Genomic DNA, 25967 nt, shown 5'->3' on the forward strand with positions numbered 1-25967 from the left:
ATCACAGCAGGTATTTTCTTCCTTAAGAATTTTAGGGAACACTAGCAGTACCTTAGGAGTTAACTTTAGGAGCATCCATAAGTATCCATCTTGAAGAGGATGTAGTCAGCATCACAAGATATTGACAGGTGTTAAATTAAATGTGTACCTAATTGAAAACTGAAATGCGACTCTAATTTTTCTTTTAGTGTATATCTATCAAATACCTCAAAGATTACCTGTCTCATCTTCCAAGCTAATCTTAAATTCATATTTTGAAAAAACTTGATTGAGAAATAAATTCAAGTTAAAAAATATCACATCCGAGTTAGGCTAAGAATTGGCTGCAGTAAATGGCTCTTCAGCTTGCCTTATGGAAGTGTAAAGGAATGAGAGTCAGAGAAAGCCACTTAAGGACTCACCTTGCCAGCAAGATCCCTTGGTATTCTTCCAGTTGTCTCATGAAGCTGGGGTTAGGCTTGGTCACTGTTCGTCTTTCCTTCACATAGTCATAGGCTCGATCCAGATTCCAGCCATACTCCTTCATTGCATAGGCAATCACGGTGGAGGCGGAGCGACTCACCCCCATTTTGCAGTGCACAAGGCATTTAGATCCATGTTTCCTGGTTGGGAGATTGAGGTGAAAAAAAGACAGGACAACAGGTTTAAGGTTTAAGCAGTTTAAGGTTTTAGGTTCCTGTATTTTCCTCCTTTTTTTTTCTGTTATGCAATGCTTTCATCTTAGTACATCCATGTGCCTCTATGATCAAATACAAGGGTAAAGTAGGCAGCTTTAACTGTACTTTTAAATAATATTTATTTGTTTTCCAAAGACAAGGTTTCTCTGTGTAGTCCTAGCTATCCTGGACTGAACTCTGTAGACCAGGCTGGCCTTAAACTCAGAGATCCATCTCTCTCAGCCTCCCTGTGCTGGGAGTAAAGGAGTGCACCTCCACCACCCAGCTCCTTTTCTTTTTTTCAATTTTAATATAGAGTCTCTTCATCTACTCAGTAAAGATTTGTCAAGTATTTACCATATATAAGTTAATACGTACAAGGTGCTAGACACAAACTTAAGTAACACAGTTTTTATCCTAAAGGGTAGGATTTAGTTCCAGAAACAGATCATTAAAATTCAATGTGTACTGAAGGTCACAAAGTGGAGATGGGAATTTAGCTTTGGGAGCTGGAGCTCATTTCTTGTGCGGTGGAGCCCAGTTCACTCACAGCCCTCAGGCATGGCTCCTGGCTGGCACGCTCCTTTGTTACAGGTGTGGTAATGACTCATCTGATTTATTCTAATAGAGTTGTTTCTAGTGAGGTTCCCAGGAAGGGCTCTGTCCCTGGAGGAAAGCAGACGTGGAGCTGACGTTTCTTCTCTATTCAGACACAGCTGTAGATAGCACTTTTCACACAGCACCGCATCCCAGCGAGAAAAGTGTGTGATAGATAGCACATGGCTTTCTCAGTGATGAAGAGAATGAATGAGAGCTGCCTGGTTTTTTTTTTTTTTTTTTTTTGGATGCTTTGAACTAAATTCAGGATTCCACACATACTAAGGACATGCTCTATCATTGATCTGCGCCCAGTTCCTGCGGGTTTTTAATGAAAAGGAAGGAAGAGAAAACAAAGCTGCCACAAAACAAATCACATCAGCCTGAACAGGTCAAAACTAATTATCTTGGATATGAACACTATTCAGTTATGATTCTAGCAAGGTAGTGTTATAGCGCTGTTAAATAGACGAATAAATGTGGACCTGCTCACCACACCCTCCAGCTGTTGACCAGCTGTTGAAGAAGGAATACTTTAAAACCTAGAGAAAAAGAACTGCTACTCTTATGGCTACTGCTCAGATTCCAGAATCCTTTCAAGTAACTGTTCCTACAAATCAATACATGTATATGTGAGCATAAGGGGACAATCTATTCCTTTGTTTACTAACAAGCTTTCTTCCAGAAGTTTAGAGTCTTGCTTCTTTGGGGACATGAGCTAGGCATGAGCGAGGGATTACCAGTGCAAGTGTGCTTGAGGTAACCTGCCCAAACATGTGAACAGATAAACTATAAAATGCAAAGTATGGAATAGAATAATTTTCCTTAATTTTAAAACTGCATTTATTTATTTGAGTATGTGGGCAGGCAGGCATGTGAGTGTGGTGGTACCCATGTAGAGGTCATAGGATGACTCGGAGGAGTCGGTTCTCTCAACTTCTACCTTGTGTGTTCTGGGATTAAACTTAGGTCATCAGGCTTGGCAGCAAGCACTGAGCCATCTTGCTGGTTTTTTTACTATAGAGTTTTTATTAGACTACAGTTTGGAAGCCAATGCACAGTGACTCAGATGAAAATCTAGACATGTGCTCTACATTTTCCAATTCAACTCCAACAACTTAAACATATCAAATTTTAGGCCCTGGTCTGTAGGCATGGAATGTGCTTAAACTTGGACAAGTCCCACCAAAAGCAATCTACAGATTCAACGCAATGCCCATCAAAGTCCCAGCAAAATTCTTCAAAGACCTTGAAAGAATGGTACTCAATTTCATTTGGAAAAGCAAAAAAAAAAAAAAAAACAAAAAACAAAAAACAAAAAACAAAAAACTCAAAAACCCAGGCTAGCCAAAACAATTCTGTGCAATAAAAGAACTTCTGGAGGCATCACAATCCCTGACTTCAGACTCTACTACAGAGCTACAGTACTGAAAACAGCCTGGTATTGGCATAAGAACAGACAGGAGGACCAATGGAACCGAATAGAAGACCCAGATATCAATCCACACATTTTTGAACACCTGATCTTTGATAAAAAGCAAAAAATGCCAAACGGAAAAAAGAAAGCATATTTAACAAGTGGTGCTAGCATAACTGGATATCAACATGTAGAAAAATGAGAATAAACCGATATCTATCACCATGCAAAAAACTCAAGTCCAGATGGATCAAAGATCTCAATATAAAACCAGCCACACTGAACCTTACAGAAGAGAAAGTGGGAAGTACACTTGAATGCATTGGCACAGGGAACCACTTCCTAAATATAATCCCAGCAGCACAGACACTGAGAGAGAAACAATAAATGGGACCTCCTGAAACTGAAAAGCTTCTGTAAAGCAAAGGACATGCTCAACAAGACAAAACGACAGCCTACAAAATGGGAAAAGATCTTCACTAACCCCACATCAGACAGATGTCTGATCTCCAAAATATACAAAGAACTCAAGAAATTGGACACCAAAAGAACATATAATCCAATAAAAAAGTGGAGTACAGACCTAAACAGAGAATTCTCAGCAGAGGAATCTAAAATGGCCGAAAGACACTTAAGGAAATGTTCAACATCCTTAGTCATCAGAGAAATGCAAATCAAAACAACTCTGAGATTCCATCTTACACCTGTAAGAATGGCCAAGATCAAAAAACACTGATGACAACTTATGCTGGAGAGGTTGTGGGGAAAAGGGAACACTTCTGCATTGCTGGTGGGAACACAAGCTGGTAAAACCCCTTTGGATGTCAGTGTGGCGATTTCTCAGAAAATTAGGAAACAACCTTCCTCAAGACCCAGTAATACCACTTTTGGGTATATATCCAAAGGATGCTTAATCGTGCCACAAAGACATGTGCTCAACTATGTTTATAGCAGCTTTGTTTGTCATAGCCAGAACCTAGAAACAACCTAAATGCCCCTCGATTGAAGAATGGATAAGAAAAATTATGCAATAGAGCACTACACAGCAGAAAAAAATAACATCTTGAATTTTGCAGGAAAATGGATGGAGCTAGAAAACATTATTTTGATTGAGGTAACCCAGACCCAGAAAGACAATTATCACATGTACTCACTCATAGGTGGTTTTTAAAAATAAAGCAAAGAAAGCCAACCTACAAACCACAATCCCAGAGAACTTAAGAAAACAATGCAGACACTAAGAGAGACTTACATAGATCTAATCTACATGGGAACTAGAAAGTAGAAAAAGACAAGATCTACAGAGTAAATTGGGAGTATGGGGACCTTGGGGGAGGGTTAAAGAGAGAAGGGGAGAGGCAGGGAGGGGAGCAGAGAAAAATGTAGAACTCAATAAATATCAATAAAAAACAAAACAAAACAACAACAACAACAACAACAAAACGGACAATTCCCTACGAATCACCTCTTTGTGTAGCCCTGGCTGTTCTGGAGCTCACTCTGTAGACCAGGCTGTGCTTGAACTCAAGAGACTGGCCTACCTCTGCATTCCAAGTGTTGGAAATAAAGGTATGTGCTACCATACCCAGCTTCTTTGGAATTTTTCAACTAGGCTTCTTAAGTGTACAGCTTCTAACTTATTTAAGAAGGCTCTAAGTTAGTTTTCATCGAACCCAATTTCACCCCTCAATCCCTGTATAGGATGGTCTATATTAAGTCTGGCATCATCACAGTAGGAGTAGGGCCTTGTAGAAAGCGATACAGGAGGAGTTCCCTCTCAGACTGAGCCAAACCTGAGAAATTTATGAACAACTGAATCCATTTATAACCTTGGTACTTGTGATAGCTATTTTGGTTGTCAATTTGGCTACACCTGGAATTATCAAAACTTAAAAATGGATGAGCACAGCTATGAGAGATTTTTGCTTAATTAAATCATTTGAAGTGGGATGATTCACTTCTAATCAGGATCTTTGAAATGGGAAGCCAAACCTTTAATCCACATCTTTTGAGGTGGGAGACCCACCTCTAATCTGGGCCTGCCTTCTGCTGGCAGCTTGCTCGCTTCTGCCTTTGCTATCAGTCCAGTCCTTCACTGGCATTAGAGTCTGCTTCTTTGGGATTCCAGTGTATGCTGAAGACCAGCTGAGACATCCAGCCTCATGGACTGGACAACTACTAGATTCTTGGACTTTCTGTTTACAGGCAGCCACTGCTGGGTTAGCTGGACTGCAGCCTATAAGTCATTAGAATATATACACACACACACACACACACACACACACACACACACACACACACACACACACACACATATGTATATATATATAACACATATATTTATATTCATTCTATATGTTCTGTTTATCTAGAGAATTCTCAATAATACAGACTTTGGTCCTAAAGTGGTTCTAGAGCAGCAGAAGTGTAAGGATGAAGCTTTTAAACTCCTGGAATAGGCTTTGCACTTTGCCAGCCCTACAGTCCTGTTACTGAAGTCTCTCCTGGGAGCTTGCAGAATATTTGAAAGCTCATTGTATGAACTATTTTACAAAATTAAGGAGACAAATGACATTTAATTATTCTGATTCACCAATTATGAGAGGTGATGGATTTCGTGACTGTCCTGTCTATGAAGACTGTTGAGGGGAGTGTAGAGTAATTTCTGATGGAAGTTAATAAAAAGAGGCGTTTCTCATCTGCTAAAGATGATTTGAATGCTGTCCTTTCTGAAGAGAATGTGGCCAAGGTAGCTCACTTATGATTCATTCTTCCTATTGAAAGGATGATTAAAATTGGGAAAGGAAGCTCTCAGAGCTTTAGGAGTCAATTGATTTGTAGATGACATCAACAAAATGCAAGAGAAAAACCTTACCATTTAGAGTATCCACAGTAAAGCCTATGACTGGGAAGATTTCCAAAGCTTACTGTCTCTTTCCTTGTATTCAAAAAGGCCTGGTATTTTACGTGTTCACAGTAGTTTTCGCTATACAACTTAAAAATATCTCCAGTGCCAATTTAAGAATTTAATTCAGAGCCAGCTATGGTGGATAGTGTGTGCTTTTGATCTTAGCACTTGGGAAGCAAAAGCAGGCAGATTTCTATAAGTTCGAGGCCAGCCTGGTCTTCTTAGAGTTCCAGTCCATTTAGGACTACACAATGAGATCTTGTCTCAGAAATGTTTTTCACCCATTTCTCATTTTTATCTATCTATCTATCTATCTATCTATCTATCTATCTATCTATCTATCTATCTATCTATCTTGGTTTTTTTGAGACAGGGTTTCTCTGTAGCTTTGGAGCCTGTCCTGGAAACTAGTTCTTGTAGACCAGACTGGTCTTGAATTCACAGAGATCCACCTGCCTATGCCTCCGGAGTGCTGGGATTGAAGGTGTGTGCCACCACCGCCCAGCTTTATTTATTTTTCTTTTAAGATTTCTTTAATATATGTATGTGTGTATGTGTGTGTGAGTGTGTGTGTGTTCTAGCTGCATGTACAAAGAGGGCATCAGATGCCGTTATAGATGGTTGTTACCCACAAGGTGGTTGTTGGGAATTGAACTCAGGTCTTCTGGAAGAGCAGCCAGTTCTCTTAATCACTGAGCCATCTTTCCAGCCCCTCATTTTTATTTCTTTAGCTGCAGTGTAATTCCATTTTCTTTAATTTTGTGTGTAGTGGAAAACGGGGCAATGTGAGATTATCTTATTCTAAGGGATTTCATTTGCTTAAAGGGAAAGTGTTAGATCTTTTGTCTAGGATTATAAAAACTCTGCCTTTTCTACATCTGTTTTTCTAAGTACTATCAGTAAATTATCTCAGTCACTTATTCCCAACCATGTTCAAACCATGAAGAGGGATCAGAATGTTGTGTGGGATAATACTCACTTTGCTTTAGAGATGAACTTGTAAGTGTCATTCCAGTATGCCAGGAGATCCGTTGCCTCTTCATCATATACGCGGATGTTATGATACTCAAAGACTCCGGGGAAGAAATTGTCTATCTCTCGAGTGACATTTAAGATGTACCGTACCCTGTGAAGAAACCAAGGCAGGGCATGTATTCTGTTTCTCAGGCTAAAATGAATTCCCAGAACCATATCTGCAAATTCAATACCTAAATTCCATTTCACCTTATATATGGTTACACAGTCTCATCTTTGATAGTATTTTGGAAAGAGTACCCATATCTATATTAACTAAAAATCAACTTAACACCCACCACAACCTAGCAATTTCTGTTGCTAAAATTACAAACAGTAAAATTTTATTTGGAAGCTGTTTGTATAAAACCAGATGACTGATAAACTCCAAGAAAGAAAGAGAAAAGGGAATTTTTCTTACTTTTCTGAATGCCAGATTGTTAGGCAAGAAACTGAGGGTCCATGGAAAGCTGGACCTAAAGCTCCCTCCAGTCTATGTGGCTGCATTCCTGCCAAGTGCTCTCACATGTGGAGCTGCTAGCAGGACGGTTCTATATAACGTTTCCACATTTCTCTCCTGCACCACCTTAACCAATGTGTGGGCTTCATTGACCCAAGGCTCTTTTTTTCTCCACTGTTGTATAGAATTAAACATCACTGGAGTTTACTCCAGCGGTACAAGCTCAGCTCTTTCTACAAAACTGTTTCCTTGGGCTGGAGAGATGGCTCAGAGGTTAAGAGCATTGCCTGCTCTTCCGAAGGTTCTGAGTTCAATTCCCAGCAACCACATGGTGGCTCACAACCATCTGTAATGAGGTCTGGTGCCCTCTTCTGGCCTGCAGGCATACACACAGACAGAATATTGTATACATAACAAATAAAATAAATAAATATAAAAAAACCTGTTTCCTTCAAATAACCACATGTGGGGCTCCGCAAACGAAAGAAGAAGAAGATGATGATGACGAAAAGACTACTGGAAGAGATATAATCATTGTCGAAAAGGATAAAATTTCTGAAACATGAACTGAATTCGTTTTAATGAAGCACTAAAACCTACTAATAAAAATGATTTTTTTAAATTTAAAAAGTGGAGCACACTGTAGGAAACGTGAAATGGTGCAACTGCTGTGGAAAACAGCTTAGCAGTCACCAACAGGGCTAAACAGAGTCACTCCCAGCCCCACTCCACGACCTGCATACAGCACTATCATTCTTTTTTTTTTTTGTTTTTTTTTTTTTTGGTTTTTCGAGACAGGGTTTCCCTGTAGTTTCTAGAGCCTGTCCTGGATCTAGCTCTTGTAGACCAGGCTGGTCTCGAACTCAGAGATCCGCCTGCCTCTGCCTCCCGAGTGCTGGGATTAAAGGCGTGCGCCACCAACGCCCGGCTAGCACTATCATTCTTGACAGTCAAAAGAGTGGCTGCTAGTTGATGACATTAGTGACTTCTAGAGACAGGGAAGAAGATGATCTCTTTCTGCTTTGAAAAAAATATTCTTAATTAACTAGGTAGTTTGCATAACTCAGAAACATTTACCTAAACCCACAGAATTGTGCATTTTAACTGTTAACTATATTGCATATAAATTATATTCAATAAAACAATTAGAAGAAAAAGCAAGAACACTTTTTTATTTTTTCTGAGATGAGCTCTCTATGTGTAACTTGGGCTTCCCTGCAATTCTATATAGACCAGAGGCTGACCACAAATTAAGATGTAAGTCACCATGCCTGGCTCACTGATCTTATTTAAAATAAAAATGAGGGATTGGAGAGATGGTTCAGCGGGTTAGAGGGCTTGCTGCTTGCTCTTCAGATGACCAGAGCTCAGTTCTCAGTACCCATGTGGAGAAGTTCATGACTTCCTAGCACCAGTGGGTTAGATGCTCTCTTCTGCCTCCTCACAAAACCCAATGAATCTCCTACTTCTAATCCTATACATCAGTAATGGATTATGGCATCATCTCTATAGAGACAGGAAAAAACTTCTTAATTCTTTTCATTCCAGAATTGAAAATGCCCACTGCCAACTGGTACTTAACTCCTTAAGGTTTCTTTGCTTTATCAGCAATTCTGTGACTTTATGTGGAGTAATTCTTAGAGTTAGTTTCTACAGTCAGTAGATGCTCTGGAAATGACCTTACTATTAAAATTGCCTTTTTGAGCCGGGCAGTGGCACACTTGGGAGGCAGAGGCAGGCAGAGTTCAAGGCCAGCCTGGTCTACAGAGTAAGTTCCAGGACAGCCAGGACTACACAGAGAAACCCTGTCTCGGAAATCAAAAAACAAACAAAAGCATTGCACTTTGAAATACCACAAATCACTGGCAGGAAACAGTACATACAGTTTTGTGTCACACTAAAGTTTAAGACCCATTAAATTTAAGAACTAAGTCCTAAGTAGATGTCTGTCCATCCAATCATTCTGTTTTAAAGACAGCTAGAGTCAGGAGCACTTTGCAGTTTAGCCCTGTATGAGTGAATGACGGTGTCACTCCACAGCAGGGTGACTATGGATAACTACACACTGTACACTTCAAAAAGCAAAAAGAAAAGATTTTGAAGGTTTTCACCATAAAGAATTGATAAATGGGGGCGGAAGAGATGGTTTAACAGTTAAGAGCACTAGGTGCTCTTCCAGAGGACTCAGGTTTGATTTCCAGCACAGCAGCTCAGAACCATCTGTTACTTCAGTTCTAGGGCATTGGATGTCCCCTTCTGGTCTCCAGGGCATCAAGCATGCAAGTGATACACAGACATACATGCAGGCAAAATACCCATACACATAAAAAACAAAGTAAAACTTATTTAAAAAAACCTGAAAAATGTTCCAGATGACAAACTTGATTTAAAAACATTAAATATATGTACCTGAATATCAAATGGTACACGTTAATGTACACAATTTTAGTATTTTATAAATTGTTTTAATAAAAGCAGCATATGAGACAGAGATTCTCATCTTCAGCTAGTATTATATAGCCTATTGTATGCATATACAATGTGGTTACAATGTATTTGGCGAGCAGTGCCATGTCAAACTTCAGATTTCATATTAAATATCATATCTAAATTTTCTACAGTGATAGAGCTTTTAAACTTTACAGAATTATTGCTAGCTGTCAAAAACTGTGTTCCTCTCCCAAGGAAATTTAAGTGAACGTTTGCAGATAAAGCAGAGTCAGTGCTGGTTTTTTGTTTGTTTGTTTTTTTGTTTTTTGTTTTTTGAGACAGGGTTTCTCTGCAGTTTTAGAGCCTGTCCTGGAACTAGCTCTTGTAGACCAGGCTGGTCTCGAACTCACAGAGATCCGCCTGCCTCTGCCTCCCGAGTGCTGAGATTAAAGGTACGTGTCACCACCGCCTGGCAGGGTTTCTCTTTTTAACAGCCCTACCTGTCCAGAAACTCACTTTGTAGACCAGGCTAGCCTTGAACACACAGAAAACTGCCTGCCTCTGCCTCTCCCATGCTATTATTAAAGGCGTGCGCCACCACCGCCTGGCAGTGGCAGTGCTGGGTTTTTTTTTTTTTAAGTCCAAACAGGGCCTAGTCTAGAAACCTACCAGTGAACAACAACAATTTAGTTTTTAACGTTTTTAATTTTTTAAAATTATCTATCTATCTATCTACCTACCAACCTACCTACCTACCTTCCTACCTACCTACCTATCACCTATTTATTCTTTTGTGTTTCTAGACAGGGTTCCTGTGTAGTCCTGGCTGTCCTAGAACTCTCTGTAGACCAGGTTGACCTCAAACTCACAGAGATTCACCTGCCTCTGCCTACCGAGTGTTGGGACAAAAGGTGTGTGCCAACACTGCCTGGCAAATTTGTCTAGTATCAAGAGGGCAAATGAAAGACACAGGATGAGAGTTGAGGTTTTTGAATTCTAGCCCAGCTTATTAGCTAATTTCCTCCCTTCATCTGTCATCGGGCAAATGACAGTTCTCACATGTGATTTTTTTTAACATTCATTTACACTGAATATCATCTTAGTGTGAAGCTTTGAGCTAGGATGATATAAATTCAAAAGATGAGACTATAGTCTATAACTTAAAAAAGCTCCAGATCAATCTTTACCAATTAAAACTTTCCAAGTTATAGTTATTTTTATATCTTCAACTAAGCAACTAGATTTTCTTTTTAAGATTTATTTTTATTATGTATACAGTGTTCTGTCTGCATGTATATCTGTAGGCCAGAAGAGGGTACCAGATCTCATTACAGATGGTTGTGAGCCACCATATGGTGCTGGGAATTGAACTCAGGACCTCTGGAAGAGCAGTCAGTACTCTTAACTGCTAAGCTATCTCTCCAGCCCTGCAACTAGATTTTCATACCTGGGATTTTCTTTTTTTGGTTCATTTTAGCAATTATAAAATACCTTTCATGTCAGGAGAGAGGAAAGTAGGGAGTATGCATGGCACCTGTCAGTAAGCGCCCCAGACTCTCAGTCTATCACAGCAACTCTCTTCCTCCTCTGGCGTAGGCAAGCCCTATCCCTTAACTACATTCCTAACAACTACATTTGTTTTTTAAGGAGTACCAAACACTTGGGAATTTGTTTTTCAAAGCCATTCCATCAGTACAATTGATCTTTCTTGGAAGGGAAGGGGATCAAATGCTTGAGAGAATAACTGCTTTGATTTTTTTCTAAGATTATAGCTGAGAATTGAAAGCAACTCTAAGGATTAAAGTTTACCCATCGATATTTTTTTTGACAGGAAAACAGAAAGACTAAAACAGGGACTTCTGCCGTACAAAGGAGTAGGCAATTGCTCTGTGTGCTCACCCTCGGTTCTGTAAGTCCTCTAAGTTCGAGGCATTCCATTCTGAGCCCTATGGAGCCAAAAAGACAAAGTTAGTGAGCTAAACTAAACAAGTCAACTAAACAGGGTATTTGGAAAGAAGCCCTGCGGGGAAACAGTTTCTGAAAAGTGACTCAACAACACGTACTTAATGCCTCTAAATACTAGGGTCTTCATGTTATCACACTTAGTTTTATTAATGATAGTGCAAAAATGACCCCCCCCCCCAGGATGGGAGCAGTGAGTGTATGTTCACATGAGAACAGACAAGTGCCACAGTATGTATGTGGGGGTCAAATTCAGATTGTCAGCTTGGGGGCAAGTGTCTTCATCCAATGGAGCCGTCTTGCTGACCCAATGATCGTGAACTTCAAAGCCTACAATTTTCATCTCCTATGCATGGGATTACAGGGGTATACCAGTATACCCAGTTTATAAGGTGCTGGAGTCCTGTGTTCAGGCTAGGCAAGTACACTACCAACTGAGGTACATCTTTAGCTCTCCCCCCCTTTTTTTTTCTGAGACAGGGTTTCTCTGTGTAACAGCTCTGGTTGTCTTGGACCTCGCTCTGTAGACCAGGCTAGCCTTGAACTTACAGAGATCCACCTGTCTCTGACTCCTGAGTGCTGGGATTAAAGGTGTGTGCCACCACCGCCTAGCCCTATTTGTTTTTTAAATTATATTTTATTACATGTGTGTACACACCAAACTATGTTGGTGTGGGTGCACTCATGCCATGGCACGCATGTGGAGGTTAGAGGAAAATCCAAAAGAGCCTTTTCTCTCCCTCAACCATGTGGGTTTTAGAGACTGACCTCAGGTCGTTAGGTATGGGAGCAAGCGCCATCTTGCCAGCCCCCGGCTTTTCCTTTAAGAGACGTTTACGGCACATGCTTCCAGTTCAGATGGAAAGCGTGGCAGCTTAAGAGTGACACTTAGCAACGCCTCAGCAGTACACGCACTCTCTGTACCACCACAAGGATAACTGGCCTGGGGCTGCATTTCTATTTGAAAACACTCTTCTAGAAAGGATCTGTAATGTCAAATCTTGAAAAAGATAATCAGCCAGTTTATTCATAAGCAAAATTATGGTGTCCAATACTCTCATGTTTCCCTTGCTAAGCTAAAAAACCTTGCTTTCCTACAAACGGTCTCTCTTCACAGTAGGCTTTTCTCAGTCAAATCAGAAAGCCTCCAGGACAGCTGCTGATACTAAAATCTGGCTGGGCAAAGGCTTCCTCCAGCTCAGAGCAATTGCACAATCTTATGAGGACTTAGATGAATCCTTTTTCCTAATAACTTGGCTTCCCACCAATCAATCTTTCCTTCCCACTGCAGATTTCTTTAAACTATGTTCTAAACATTCCTTCTCCATATCAGCTGATAGCGCCCTGAATAAACAAACCTCTGTGTAGTATAAGGTAGAGCTGAGCATTCTTCAGAAGGAGGGGATTGCTGCCTCCCCTCTCACAATCTGGCTGAGCTCCAGGCATGGCAACTATGCATGAAATGAGATGACTGAGAGAAGCAGCACTGCGACTGAACTAGGATAGACCTCTCCCCGTGTCAGCTGCGGGGAAGGGGACTCCCTGCAGAGGAGGAAGGGGTTTGGACACAGGACCTGTGGTACATAACTGAGGGGAAGCACCAAAACAAATATAAAATGTTTAGGTAACATCTGCAAGCATTTATTTTGCATTTTGAATTAAGAGGTAAATTTTATAATTTTCCTATTTGGAACTTATTTTCTTAAATAAGAAAATCAGTCGCAGCTTTAATCCCAACACTCAGGAAGCAGAGGCAGGAGGACCTCTGAGTTTGAGACCAGACTGGTCTATAGAGTTTCATAACAGCTGGGGCAACACAGAGAAACCTTGTCTCGAGCCGGGCGGTGGTGGCGCACGCCTTTAATCCCAGCACTCGGGAGGCAGAGGCAGGCGGATCTCTGAGTTCGAGGCCAGCCTGGTCTACAAGAGCTAGTTCCAGGACAGGTTCTAGAAACTACAGGGAAACCCTGTCTCGAAAAACCAAAAAAAAAAAAAAAAAAAAAAAAAAAAAAAAAAAAAAAAAGAAACCTTGTCTCGAAATAAAATGAAAAACAGAACAAACAACCAAATTTACAAAGAATAAGAACTCTCATCCTCTAATAGTAGACACGTCATAAATATGTCCAAATTCATACAGTGTACAAACATTCTACGTAATCTATGGACTCAGCAGATAATGATGTGCCAATCAATGCAGGTTCATTAACTCTAATAACTGTACCCTTCATGTATGTATGTATGTATGTATGTATGTATGTATGTATCTATCTATCTATCTATCTATCTATCTATCTATCAATCAATTTATTTGAGACAGGGTTTCTGTGTAGCCTTGGCTCTCCTGGAACTTGCTCCACAGACCAGACTACGCTTGAACTCCCAGAGTCCACCTGACTCCTGACTAGAATTAAAGGTGTACACCAGCACACCCAGTCCAAATGGACCACTCTTGACAGGGTATGCTGATTATGTGTCAGGCTACACATTCATGGCAGCTGAGGATACATGGGAAATTTTTAATCTTCTGCTTAATTTTCCTATGAATCTAAAATATATCTAAAATTAAAAACACATACTAGAAGTATATGTAGATATATGTAGTATTAAAATAAAAATATGACTAGGAAGCAGTAACAAAAGACAACAATGAGACCTTCTTGGGTAATGATTAAAAGTGATTCATTATCTTCTAAAAATTCTACAATGAACTTTAGGCATATTACTGCTGCTGCTGCTTCTTCTTCTTCTTCTTCTTCTCCTTCTCCTTCTCCTTCTCCTTCTCCTTCTTCTTCTTCTTTTTTTTGCTTTTTCAAGACAGGGTTTCTCTGTAGCTTTGGAGCCTGTCCTGGAACTAGCTCTTGTAGACCAGGCTGGCCTCGAACTCACAGAGATCCGCCTGCCTCTGCCTCCCGAGTGCTGGGATTAAAGATGGGTTCCACCACCGCCTGGCAAGCATCTTACTTCTTATGTGTATTAATGTGTTGCCTGTAGCGCATGTGTGCTCCACCTGTGTGCCTGGTGGCCTTAGAAATCAGAAAAGGGTTTCAGATGCCCTGGAACTGAAGTTCTGGATGGTTGTGACAACCATATCAGTGTTTGGACTTATTCACGGTGTAGTTCAGATTGACCTTGGCTTCTGCAGTACTGGGATTACAGACATGAACTACCGTGCCTAGCGAACATAAATTATCTTTGTAATAAGAAAAAAAAAAACTCAAGAAAGAATTATGAACTCCTAAGAGGAATCTGTTAGTGGAAATATTCAAACACACTTGTGGTGATTAGGGAAACATAATTTGGGTAGGGAAACATAATTTGGGGGAAATTAGACTATTATTTCTGTTTTCAGTATTATTAAAAATTGCTTATATACCATAAAATAAACCAGTTGAAGAAAGGGTAGAGAGGAGGCAGCTCTGAATTCTAGATGGAAGCGAGTGATGGCAGAGACATAGGAAACATGCCTACCTGGAACAAGACAGGTTGGCAGTCAGAAAATGGCTATATTGGATATTTATCAATATTATACATATTATAATATTATAATACAGATATTATCTGTATCTATCTATATATTCATTTATTTATTTGAGACAGGATCTCACTACCTAACTCCTGCTGGCCTAGAGCTCACTCAGTAGAGCAGGCTGGCCTCAAACTCTCTACCTGCCTTGGCCTTTTGAGTGTTAGAATTACAGGTGTGCACCATCATGCTAGGCAACATGTCTGCATCCTCTGTGTGCATGGTGCTGGCGATCCAACTCCAGGCCCAGCACATATGAGAAAAATTCCACATTTTTTTAAAAGTTTTAAAATCCATATTTAGGGCTGGAAATGTGGTTCAGTGGTAGAATCCTTGTCTACACAGGTATCTATACTCGATCTTCAGTATCAAAAAAACAAACAAACAAACAATGCTTGATGGTAAAGTGACTTTAGTTTGCTCCTAACCCCCTACTTTCTATATCTCATGGTTCCCAGGCTGAATCCAAACTCTATGCAGCTGAGGATGACCCTGTCATGAGTACTGGAGTGTCACTACACCCAGCTTTCAAGGTGCTGGGGACCAAACTCAGGAGCATATGCACAACAGATAGGCACTGTACCACCAGGGCTACATCTTCAGCCAGTTTTGGCCACTACCTAACACAAGCTCTTTTTGGCTACCAACATTTTTTCTTCACAAAAATTCAGTCATATTTCATGGAGTCTGAGCAAAGAATATCTGAGTGAGTGGCTCCTAAGATTTCTACAGACAACACAAGAATTCCAACAAAGTTAGAATAGGATATTTTTGAGACCTCGTGAAAATACACACTAGAGACAACAAATTCAGTCTCCTTATCCATAGAAAGGATAGTACAATCTACATCCAGAAACAGCAATACAGCCACACTTTTTATCCCTGCATTCAGGAGGCAGAGGCAGGTGAATCTCTGTGAGTCTGAGGTCAGCCTGATTTAGAGTGAGTTCAAGGACAGCCAGGGATATGTAAGAGAGCTCCTGTCTCACCCCCACTCCCTGACAAAAAGTACCAGAAAAGAAGATCCGTTGTCAGTTCACAGCTTTGTACAGTAATTTCACAGCTATGGGACATATTAATCAAACTAGAGACAAATATACTCTAAAATTTCAGACTTCCAATGGTACCAAGTCTGACTGCATGGTAAAATAAACTCTTATGAATGTTCAGAGTGAGGTAATGCATTTAGTCAGTTTCTGTGTGCTGTGGGATGCTCTTTCTGTATGTTGTGAATATGTTTTGCTCTCATTGGTTGATAAATAAAGCTCCTTTGGCTTATAGCAAGGCAGAATGGAACCAGGTGGGAAATTCAAGCAGAGATAGAGGAGAAGAAGGGTGGAGTCTAGGAGATGCCAGCCAGCTGCCATGATAAGAACAAGACATGTAAAAAAATGAGGTAACAAGCCATGAGCCACATGGCAAAGCGTAGATAAAAAATATGGGTTAATTTAAATGTAAGAGCTAGCTAATAATAAGCCTGAGCCATAAGTATAAGTATTTATAAGTAATATTAAGCCTCTGAGCTGTTATTTGGGAATTGGCAGGTGGGAAAGAAACTTCCAATTACATCTGTATATCTGTTCCTCTTCTATCTGTATTCCTGGCTTCTAACCAGTTCAGTTCACATATGTGCTCATCAGAAAATGGAAGTGCCATATTTCTGGATGTAGAGGGTACTAGCCCCTCTATAAGGATAAGAAGCTTCCATAATATAAATTTGGCCAAAATGTACAAAAAGTAGAAACAAAATGATGTCTTAGCACCCTTCTTTACTTTGATATAGTCTTGTTCCTACTACCATGGACACATGAAACTAGAATTATTCAACCTTAGAGGCTTCCTATCTAGTCTCTCTGTATCTTCCTTGAGGCAATTACAGGTGACTGAATGTTTGGGTACTATGAAGAAAAATTTTTAGTCATTGACATTTTGGTAACAATGAAAAGCAATTTGGAGGCCTCAAAATGCTGTGACATAGTTTCATTGTGTTTAAAGGTTGAGGGCTGAGGATGTTTTCAATGGTAGAGCACATGCTTAACATGTGCAAGGATCAGACTTTGATCCTTAGGGCCCCAAAAAACAACTAAGCAAACAAAGTTCTGTTATAAGTAGTACCATCTGCTTACATGAAATACGCCAGGTATAAATATTGCCACTATATTCAGTTTTAATCCACATAAAAATCTACTGAAAGAGGAACTGGGAAGAAATGAATGGCAGTAAGCCATCATGTAACATTTCCAGCATACAACACATGCAATTAATCTTAAAAAGTACAGATAATATTAGCAGTGTTAGTAAAATAATGTGGCAAAAATATTAGAAAGCAATGAGGCTTGTGTAATATTGCCTATCCTTTTAATTCAGTTACAATAAACCTTTTTAAGATTTATTTAAAGTGTATGAGTTTTGGCCTGCATGTATGTGTGTGCACCAGGTGGATGCCTGGTGCCTGCAGAAGTCAGAAGGGGGCTTTGGATCCACAGGAACCAGAGTAATGGATGGTTTTGAGTCATCGTGTGAGTGCTGGGAACTGAACCCATGTCCTCTGCAAGAACAGTAAGTGCCCTTAACCACTCAGCCATCTCTTCAGTCCAGTTACATTTTATTTAAATATAGTAAACAACAATTGTCTTGAGTCCAAAGCTAGTTTCAAAATACCACTTAAAGTGGCTTTAAAACTTACCAGGAACACATGCTCAAATATTTGTGTGGGACTGTCCATCTGACCAAGGATCACTATCATTTCGTTATCTATGAATTCCTTGAATTCTCGCAAGTTGCACACCATCTGCATTTCCAACTCCGTGCGTATCTGAAACAGGTGATGTACCATGTTAATCTCTGTAAAGTTCTTCTGTGTTTTCAATACCATTTTAGCCCATACCTATTGTTATTCTACTCCTAGCTTCGGAACAATGAGGATTCAATGTTGCTTACCTCTTTGGATGTGATATTTTCCAAATCCTTTTGCATCATAATCTCTCTTAATTTGGTTTTAATAAGCCTTTCTGTTCGTTCACGTTCAGTTGGTCTGAGGATAGACAAGTAGTGGTTTTTCTTAAACAAGAATTTAATCAAAACAATGAATTCACTATTTGATCATGTTTCCAAATTACTTCTCTTACTCTCATATTTATATTGCAGAAGCATAGCAAATGAAAACTGTACACAATTACACAGTGAGTTTCAGGTACTACATAATGAGACAATGTCTAAACCTAAACCAAAACCAAATTAACATCAAGAATACCTTCCTGCCAGGCAGTGGTGGCGCATGCCTTTAATCCCAGCACGTGGGAGGCAGAGACAGGCAGATTTCAGTGAGTTCGAGGCCAGCCTAGTATATACACAGTGAGTTCCAGGACAGCCAGGGCTGTAATACAGAGAAAACAACAACAACAACAACAACAACAACAACAACCCAAACTCAAACCCAAAATTAAAAACAAACAAAACCAAAACACCTTCCCAACCTAAACCAACCAAGAAACAAAACAAAACAACCCCATATAGAACATAATAAACATGTAAAAATTAACTTGAGTAGGACCCATGTGTCTTTAAATACATTAAGAATATACATATCTATGAAGAAGCAAAGACAAGCTGGGCATATCAAGTATATTTCATGTCCCTATCAAGAGCCCCTGGATAGCAACACCTGCTGAACTAGAATACCAATATGGACAGGACACTGGTATAACTCAATAGTGCCAGACCCTAGAATGCCACCATCTGCAGGACTGTGTGGTTTTTAGTTTTTGTTCTCTTTAAAATTACTCAAGGTCAGGTGTGGTGGCACATGCCTTTAGTCCTAGCATGCTGAGTTAGAGGCCAGCCTGGTCTACATAGTGATTTCCAGGATAGCCAGGGTTACATAGTGGACCCTGTCTCAAAATAAATAATAATGAATTTACTCAGCCAGGCAGTAGTAGTGCACACCTTTAATCCTAGCACTCGGGAGGCAGAGGCAGGTGGATCTCTGAGTTTGACCTACAGCCTATAGAGCTAGTTCCAGGACAGCCAAGGCTACACAAAGAAACCCCATCTTGAAAAACTATTCCCTCTACCCCTTCTCCCCCCCAAAAAAGAAAAGTATTAGTTCAGTGTAACTGGATGCTTCTTTCTAGTGGCATGGTTCATATTATGGAGAATTTGAGTACTTTCTGTCTCATCTTTGTTCCTACCTATTCAAGAAAGGTATCTGCTTTGGATCTCCTTATTTGGATATGGACATGGCCTAAGTCTTCAGGCATCCTGCCTGTTCCTGCTGCTTGCAGCCTTATCACTGGCTGCAAAAATAGCCTCTGTAATCTCCAATTCTGTATGCTGCATCTCCACACACTTGGGGCACCACATTGCATAGGCACTTCTCATGAACTCTGCAGAACATAGCTAATACCTGTGCTGTTCTGCTAAGGCATTTGTCTTGAACAGAAGGGCAATTCTTATCTAGGATTCATTTTTCCCAGACACAGTAATGTGGGAGGAAACGCAGAATGACAGTCTTCTACTGAAAAGATGTATTGATCAAAACAGATTTTAGCACCTGTGTGCATGCATGGGTTTCCTAGTTAAGCAGTTTTTCTTTGAGTCCTTCACATTCTGAGCTGGAGTAGTTTGGGAGCAGACAACATTAGATATACATTGGGGCACCACACAGTACATGACCTTCTTGGATTACAAGAACAAACTGTTCACAACAGAATTCTGTAGATGCATTTTGGCTCACATTTTTCCTATATTCTCACTATCCTTTTATAGGCTTTTTAAGTCAAATTGGGTAGGAAGAGGGCACAGAAAAAGCATTTGGCATACAAACATACTTTCCCCTCTTTGATGTCACTGGAAAAAATGCAAAAAACAGAGAAAACAAAAACTAAAAACCACTCTATCCAGATATAATCATGTCCTAGTTAGGGGTACTATTGCTTTGATGAAATACCATGAGCAACAGTGAGCTGCAGAGAAAAGGGCTTATTTGAGTTACACTTCCACATTGTAGTCTATCATTGAAAGAAGTCAGGACAGGAACCCAGACAGCAGGAACCTGATGCAGAGGCCATGGAGAAGTGCTGCTTACTGGCCTGTTCCCCATGGTTTGCTCAGTCTGCTTTTTTATAGAACTCAGGACCACCATCAGGGACATAGCCCCTCCACCAATAGGCTGGGCCCTCACACATTAAGAAAATGCCCTACAGGTTTGCCTATGGGCTGATCTTATGATCTTATGGAGGCATTTTCTCAATCAAGGTTCCATCCTCTCCAACAACTCTCTGTCAAGTTGACATAAAACTAGCCTGCACATCACCTTTGATATTCTGGCCTACAGTTTCTATTTATTCATTTTCTACAAAGATAGTGTAATAAATGTATCTTAAAACTAAGAACTAATGTTCAGTGAGTGTCTACTATCTGCCAGGATCTTTCATCCTTTTGGGGGGAGTTGTTTTTGCTTAGGGATGTAAAGCAATTCTTTCTTCTGTGCTAGAGCCAAAATCTTCTCAAATCAAATCAAAATTAGGAAGGAAAAACAATAGTTTACTGATTTTAAGATATTTGTTATCTATTTTGAGATGTGGTTGGTGCAATGATATGCAGCACAAGGTTGGAGCATGGATCCTATGGTGTGTGTGTACAGGACAAACACGCCATCAGACAGAGGTTACATGGGAAGGAAGTTTATTGGGGGAACGAAGGGAGAAGAGAGAGAGAGAGAGAGAGACAGAGAGAGAGAGAGAGAGAGAGAGAGAGAGAGAGAGAGAGAGATCTGCCTTCTCAGAGAAACGGCAGGGGGTGGGATGGGCAGAACTAGTCTCTTAAAGGGACCTTTGCACCTGCGTATAGACTAAGTATTGACATAGCAGCCATAGAAACCCTGGGCTGGCCAGAGTGCTGCCTCGGTTCATCCTGTCAGGTGACAGGGGCCAGCACAATGCCTGAATCCTAACAGTTGATTCTACTATTTGTAGTCCAGGCTGGCTTAGAACTTGAAACCCTCCTATCTCAGTCTACCAAGTGTGCTATGTGCTACTATCCCTGGCTGTGATGAATTTTCTTCTCTAAGTATTGTTTAGGATAAGCTTTTTTTTTTTTTTGGAGCTAGATTAAACAATCATTCCTCTGAAACCCACCAACCAGCTTTACAATATAAAATTATGAAGATCATTTCCATAGATGTGCTTTTTTGGTTACTAAGAGACCTTGAAAGAACTAGGCCTACTGGAAAGGCTCTGGAACCAACAATTCCCTGAGAAAAAAGATTGATGATGCTTTGACTGCTTCTTCAACTAAAATAAAACCACAACTCAGCAGAAATAAATTTAACCCAGTATTCTTTTCAGTGGATTGGAAACATCTTTCTCTCCTTGTTCCTTTCTGAGACAGGGCCTCACTATGCAGCTCTGGATGGCTGAGAATTCACTGTGTGGATCAGGCTAACCTTGAGCTCAAGAGAGTCACTTGCTTCTGCTTCCTGAGTGCTGGGTTAAAGGTGAGTAACACCCCAGCTTTAAAGAATATAAACAGTTTCTATTGGTTACAAGAGTAAATGAAAAAAGAGAACACATCACCTATTGCTCCTGGGGACTGTGTTTATAGGAGCGATTGCTACCCTTGGAAAGACACTTTAACTTCTCAGGTATGACAAACATCCCTCCAAAAGCCTCTTGCTGTTAACTGTTATCAAATGCTTCTTTTTATAGTCATTTCTCTAAATTAAAATTTCAAATTAGTGGAATCTGAGTAATAGTTTTTTTTGGTGAGTCATGTCGTCTCTCCCCCGCTACCCCCCCCCCCCCCCCCCCCCCCCCCCCCCCCCCCCCCGCCCGCCAATGGGTTTCTCTGTGTAGCCCTGGATGTCCTGGAACTCTCTCTGTAGACCAGGCTGGCCTCGAACTCACAGAGATCCACCTGGCTCGGCCAAGTGCTGAGATTAAAGGTGTGTGCCACCACCTGGCTTTTAAAATTTTATTTTATGTGCATTGGTGTTTTGCCTGCATTATGTCTGTGTGGGGATGTCTGATCCCCTGGAAAAGTAGTTAGACAGTTGTGAGCTGCCATGTTGGTGTTGGAATTGAATCCAGGAAGTAGCCAATGCTCTTAACCACTGAGCCATCTCTTAGATTTTTATAGCATTACATTCTTGATTACAGACACTCTGTTGTGCCCAGGAGTAAAATTCCTCAGGCCTTTGCAGGAAATAGAGGATCTTCATGTGTGACAGAAGTGTAATCTACATTGTAACTATTGTCAATGGGGCAGGGTTAGGAATATGCTGCTTAGCACACAAGAGAGGGTCACAGTCCTTAGCAAGCCAACTTACATGTCTGTGAAGAGAGCCGGAGAGTCAGGTCGATGAGACTGCACATCCTGCATAGCATTCCATTCATTGACTGAGGACTGATCCGAGTTGATATGGCTCTCATAATAACTCACCCAAGTGAGAAAAAGGCTGCCTGGATAGTAGTTATGCATTCTGGCCACTTCACAAGCCTTGTGCAAGCTCTGCAGTGCAGACCTGAAAGATAGGCTCAGAAATGAGCACTATAGAATTATGGGATACCAAAAGGATAAAACCTAGGTCTATCTCAAACTCCTCTAAATTTTTAATTCTACAGAGTATTATTCTCTATAGAATTTTCTCCCTCCCTGGAAGTCAATATTCTGTGTCATGATGCACATTCAAGGTAGGGAGAGGGGACGAGAACTGACAACTCCTCAGTGAAAAAAAGTCTAGGAACCTATGGCCTCATGACCTAATCCTTGGACTCATGTGACTTTGTCAATAGCAAACAAAAATCTCAACAATTAACTATTCAAAATTTGTTTCCCTTTGGCACAGAATCATGTGATAACTTATTCTCTAGGATCCTTACAGGCTCCACAAAGATCTGATAGGCAGATGCCCCTAAAGCCATTAGTCTGCGTCCTTTGATGTCCAGGAAGTACTGACCTAATGGCATTTACCATTCTTGCTACCTTAGTCTCCTAGTTCTTTAAACCATTTATTCATTCACATGAGTTACTTTCTGAGAATAGCTCTGGCTCTACCCTAAGACTAAATTAAACCCCTGACTCTGAGCTCAGAAACCCAAGAAGGGTAAACAAAACTAAAAACTACATTTTTTTCTATTTACCTAAGCTAAAGCTAAAAAACGCTAGAAAGTAAACAAAGACAGAAAAAGAAATACTAGGAAGTAACTTACACAAGAAAATGATCATTCTACATTTTGTTTATTGGTCTATCTCCAGTGCTTAACAAGGCCTAGATCATAGCTGGAGCTCAAATAAATGTCATATTAGCTACAAACTAACATTCATTCATTCATTCATTCATGTATCTGTTTGTTTGTTTATTTTATTATTCTGTAGCACTGTGAATAAGGACTCAGTGCCTCCTGTATGCTACAAGCAATATACAACTTGTTATGTTTTTTTTTTTTTTTTTTTTTTTTTTTGAGACAGGGTCTCTCTACATAGCTCCGAGTGTTCTGGAACTCACTTTGTAGACCAGGCTGGTCTCAAACTCAGAGATCTGCTTGCCTCTGCCTTTTGAGTGCTGAGATTAAAGGCAGGTGCCACCATGCCTGGCCAACTGTAGAACTTTTTCAAAATGAGCAAGGATTATTTTTCTTAGGAGGCAGGACAGATAAAAGATATTCTTAACAAAAATATATAAGATCATTTAAAATAGCTTAGTAGTTAAAGGCACTGACCAGCAAGACTGAGAGCCTGAGTCTAATCTCCAGGCTATACCTGGTGGAAGAAAGCCCTAATGGCCCCATAATCTACCTCTGCCCCATATGTTTGCTACTGTGGCTTACAAACCCACTCACACACAAATAAATACATTTTTTTTTTAAAAAAAGATAGGTGCTGGAATGTTGGCTCAGCAGTTAAAAATACTTGTTTTTGCAGAGGTCCCAAGTTCAATTTCCAACTCCAGTTCCAGGGGATCTTTCATCTTCTAACCTCCTGGGCACCAGATACACATATGGTGCACAGACATACATGTAGCCAAAACATTCATACACATAAAATAATTAAAAAATAAATGTTATAAAGAAAAGTATGTAAATGAATGGCTATATAATTCTCTTACACTTCCTTTTCCTTCAAGAGAAAAACATTAGTTTGTAGCTAACTCCCTGCAACATTGGGGTACTGATGAGCACTGCTGGTTTTGTACATGGGCATTAGGGATCTGAATTCAGACCCTTATGGTGGCATGACACTTTACTGATTGAATTATTTCAGTCCCCAGAGGCTAAAGACTATTGAGCAGAAAGCCTCATTATTCCTTGGTTTTATTAGATCATTTTCTAGATAAGTGAATAAGATTCTGTTCTATCTAAATAAATAAGATACTCTTGGGCCAGATATGTAATCCTTGAAATGCCTTAGCTCTTTCATCCACAACAGAGTGCTAACAACACTACTGTGTGGCACCAGTGTAATGATTAAATATAAGCCATGTAAAGCATCCAGAACACAGTGAATAACTTAAAAGTGTCAGTGTATGGATGGTTATTAACAATGATTTCCCTAGGCTTTATTTGCATTACACAAACAATTACCAGTACTTTAAAAGGAAATGTATCTATCTATACCATAATGTTGTCAAATAAGATAATCTCTGATTATCTTAGGAAACTAAAACTTAGTGCATAGCAGTAAAATGTACATACTTGGCTCTCACACTAAGCATGGTCAGTGTGAAACACAGTTCTAACAGACTCTAACCCATTAGCATTGCTTCTAGAGCCCAATATTACCTCTGAATTTCACTTGTTCACCAATGCACGAAGTTTTCCACTGTCACAATTGAAAAACTACATTTCTAGGTCACCTTTAATCATGGTTACCATGCAAACAGATCACACACACACACAAATCCTTACAATACAGGAAGCATATGAATAGTGAATTGCATCACTTCAAATTATACTCTCACAAAATATTATTTTAATAACATTAAAGAACTTTTTTGTAGGATCTCTTAAAAAACATGGTATTATAGAGATATCAAAAGTCAACTTACCACATTGCTTGCACAGATACAGGTTTGAATATGTGAACTCTGTTATCTGTTGATACGCTGAACCCACTAAGAGCAAAAGAGAACAGACAAAAGTCCACAAATAAGGGATTTTCAGGTATTTCAAGTTTGCTACACCAACTGATGGACTAAATAGAAGAAATAATCAGTATGTCATCTAGAAGTTAACTAGAAGTAGAATGTGATTGAAAAGTTCCAACATGGCAGCTGAGAGAAAGACAACTGGTCTTCTCCAGGGACAAGGATTACATGCTAGGTAATCAAATTCCAAGTGGTCATTACTAAACACATGCACATATGAGCAATACTAAATGAACTCAGTAAGCTGTATTTATATATACCTATGCATAAATATGAAGAAGTCATGATTTTGAGAGGAAGTGGGGGAACATAAGAGAAGCTGGGAGAGGGTGGAAATTATATAAATACAAAGTCATTATAAAATCCTCAAAAGTAAATTTAAATAAAGAAAAGCATCAACAAAATGATATCTACTAGGCAAAATTAAGGTATTCTGATGTACTTTTCTATTTGGAAGTCTTTTGATTCATAGCAAATTGACCTGGATTTTATAAATTAGAGCAAACATTTCAATCTCTTTGGAACACATTCTAAAAACACCAGGAGGTGGGGGTGGCTGACTGGAAGGAACTGGCTCAGGAAAAGGGATACACAGCAGGCTGACAGCTGGCAGAAGCTGCAGAGGTTATTTCAAACAGAACACATTATCCTCTAGGGTAACACTAAGAGCAGTCCCACGTGTTCACATTAAAGGGTGAGCCAACAAACTACTTCTCTGTCAGCTTAGAAGACTAGAAGGGAGAGACCTGGCGAGTTGCATTTTATTCTACTTTACAAAGTGGCAGTTTAAAAGGCCGCACTGAGCTGCTGACATGCCAGCTCAGGTGGGCACACTGGGCCTCTCATTCAGCCAAAT

The 25967-nt window shown here is 40.0% G+C and overlaps 1 protein-coding gene across 3 annotated transcripts in view; it reads right to left on the bottom strand.

Moving 5' to 3' along the window:
* The window catches only part of Ssh2 (slingshot protein phosphatase 2), a 242451-nt gene that overhangs the window by 20771 nt on the left and 195713 nt on the right, over positions 1-25967 (bottom strand). For all 3 annotated transcript variants that reach the window (XM_038327316.1, XM_038327315.1, XM_038327317.1), the window contains 7 exons: positions 25013-25078; positions 22295-22489; positions 17908-18001; positions 17654-17782; positions 11382-11428; positions 6558-6704; positions 402-602 (listed from right to left, as the gene is read on the bottom strand). In XM_038327316.1, coding sequence (XP_038183244.1) covers positions 402-602; positions 6558-6704; positions 11382-11428; positions 17654-17782; positions 17908-18001; positions 22295-22489; positions 25013-25078 — 879 coding nt within the window. The remainder of the gene's footprint in view (positions 1-401; positions 603-6557; positions 6705-11381; positions 11429-17653; positions 17783-17907; positions 18002-22294; positions 22490-25012; positions 25079-25967) is intronic.

The sequence above is a fragment of the Arvicola amphibius genome, chromosome 4 (assembly GCF_903992535.2).
Source record: "Arvicola amphibius chromosome 4, mArvAmp1.2, whole genome shotgun sequence".
Classification (NCBI taxonomy): domain Eukaryota; kingdom Metazoa; phylum Chordata; class Mammalia; order Rodentia; family Cricetidae; genus Arvicola; species Arvicola amphibius.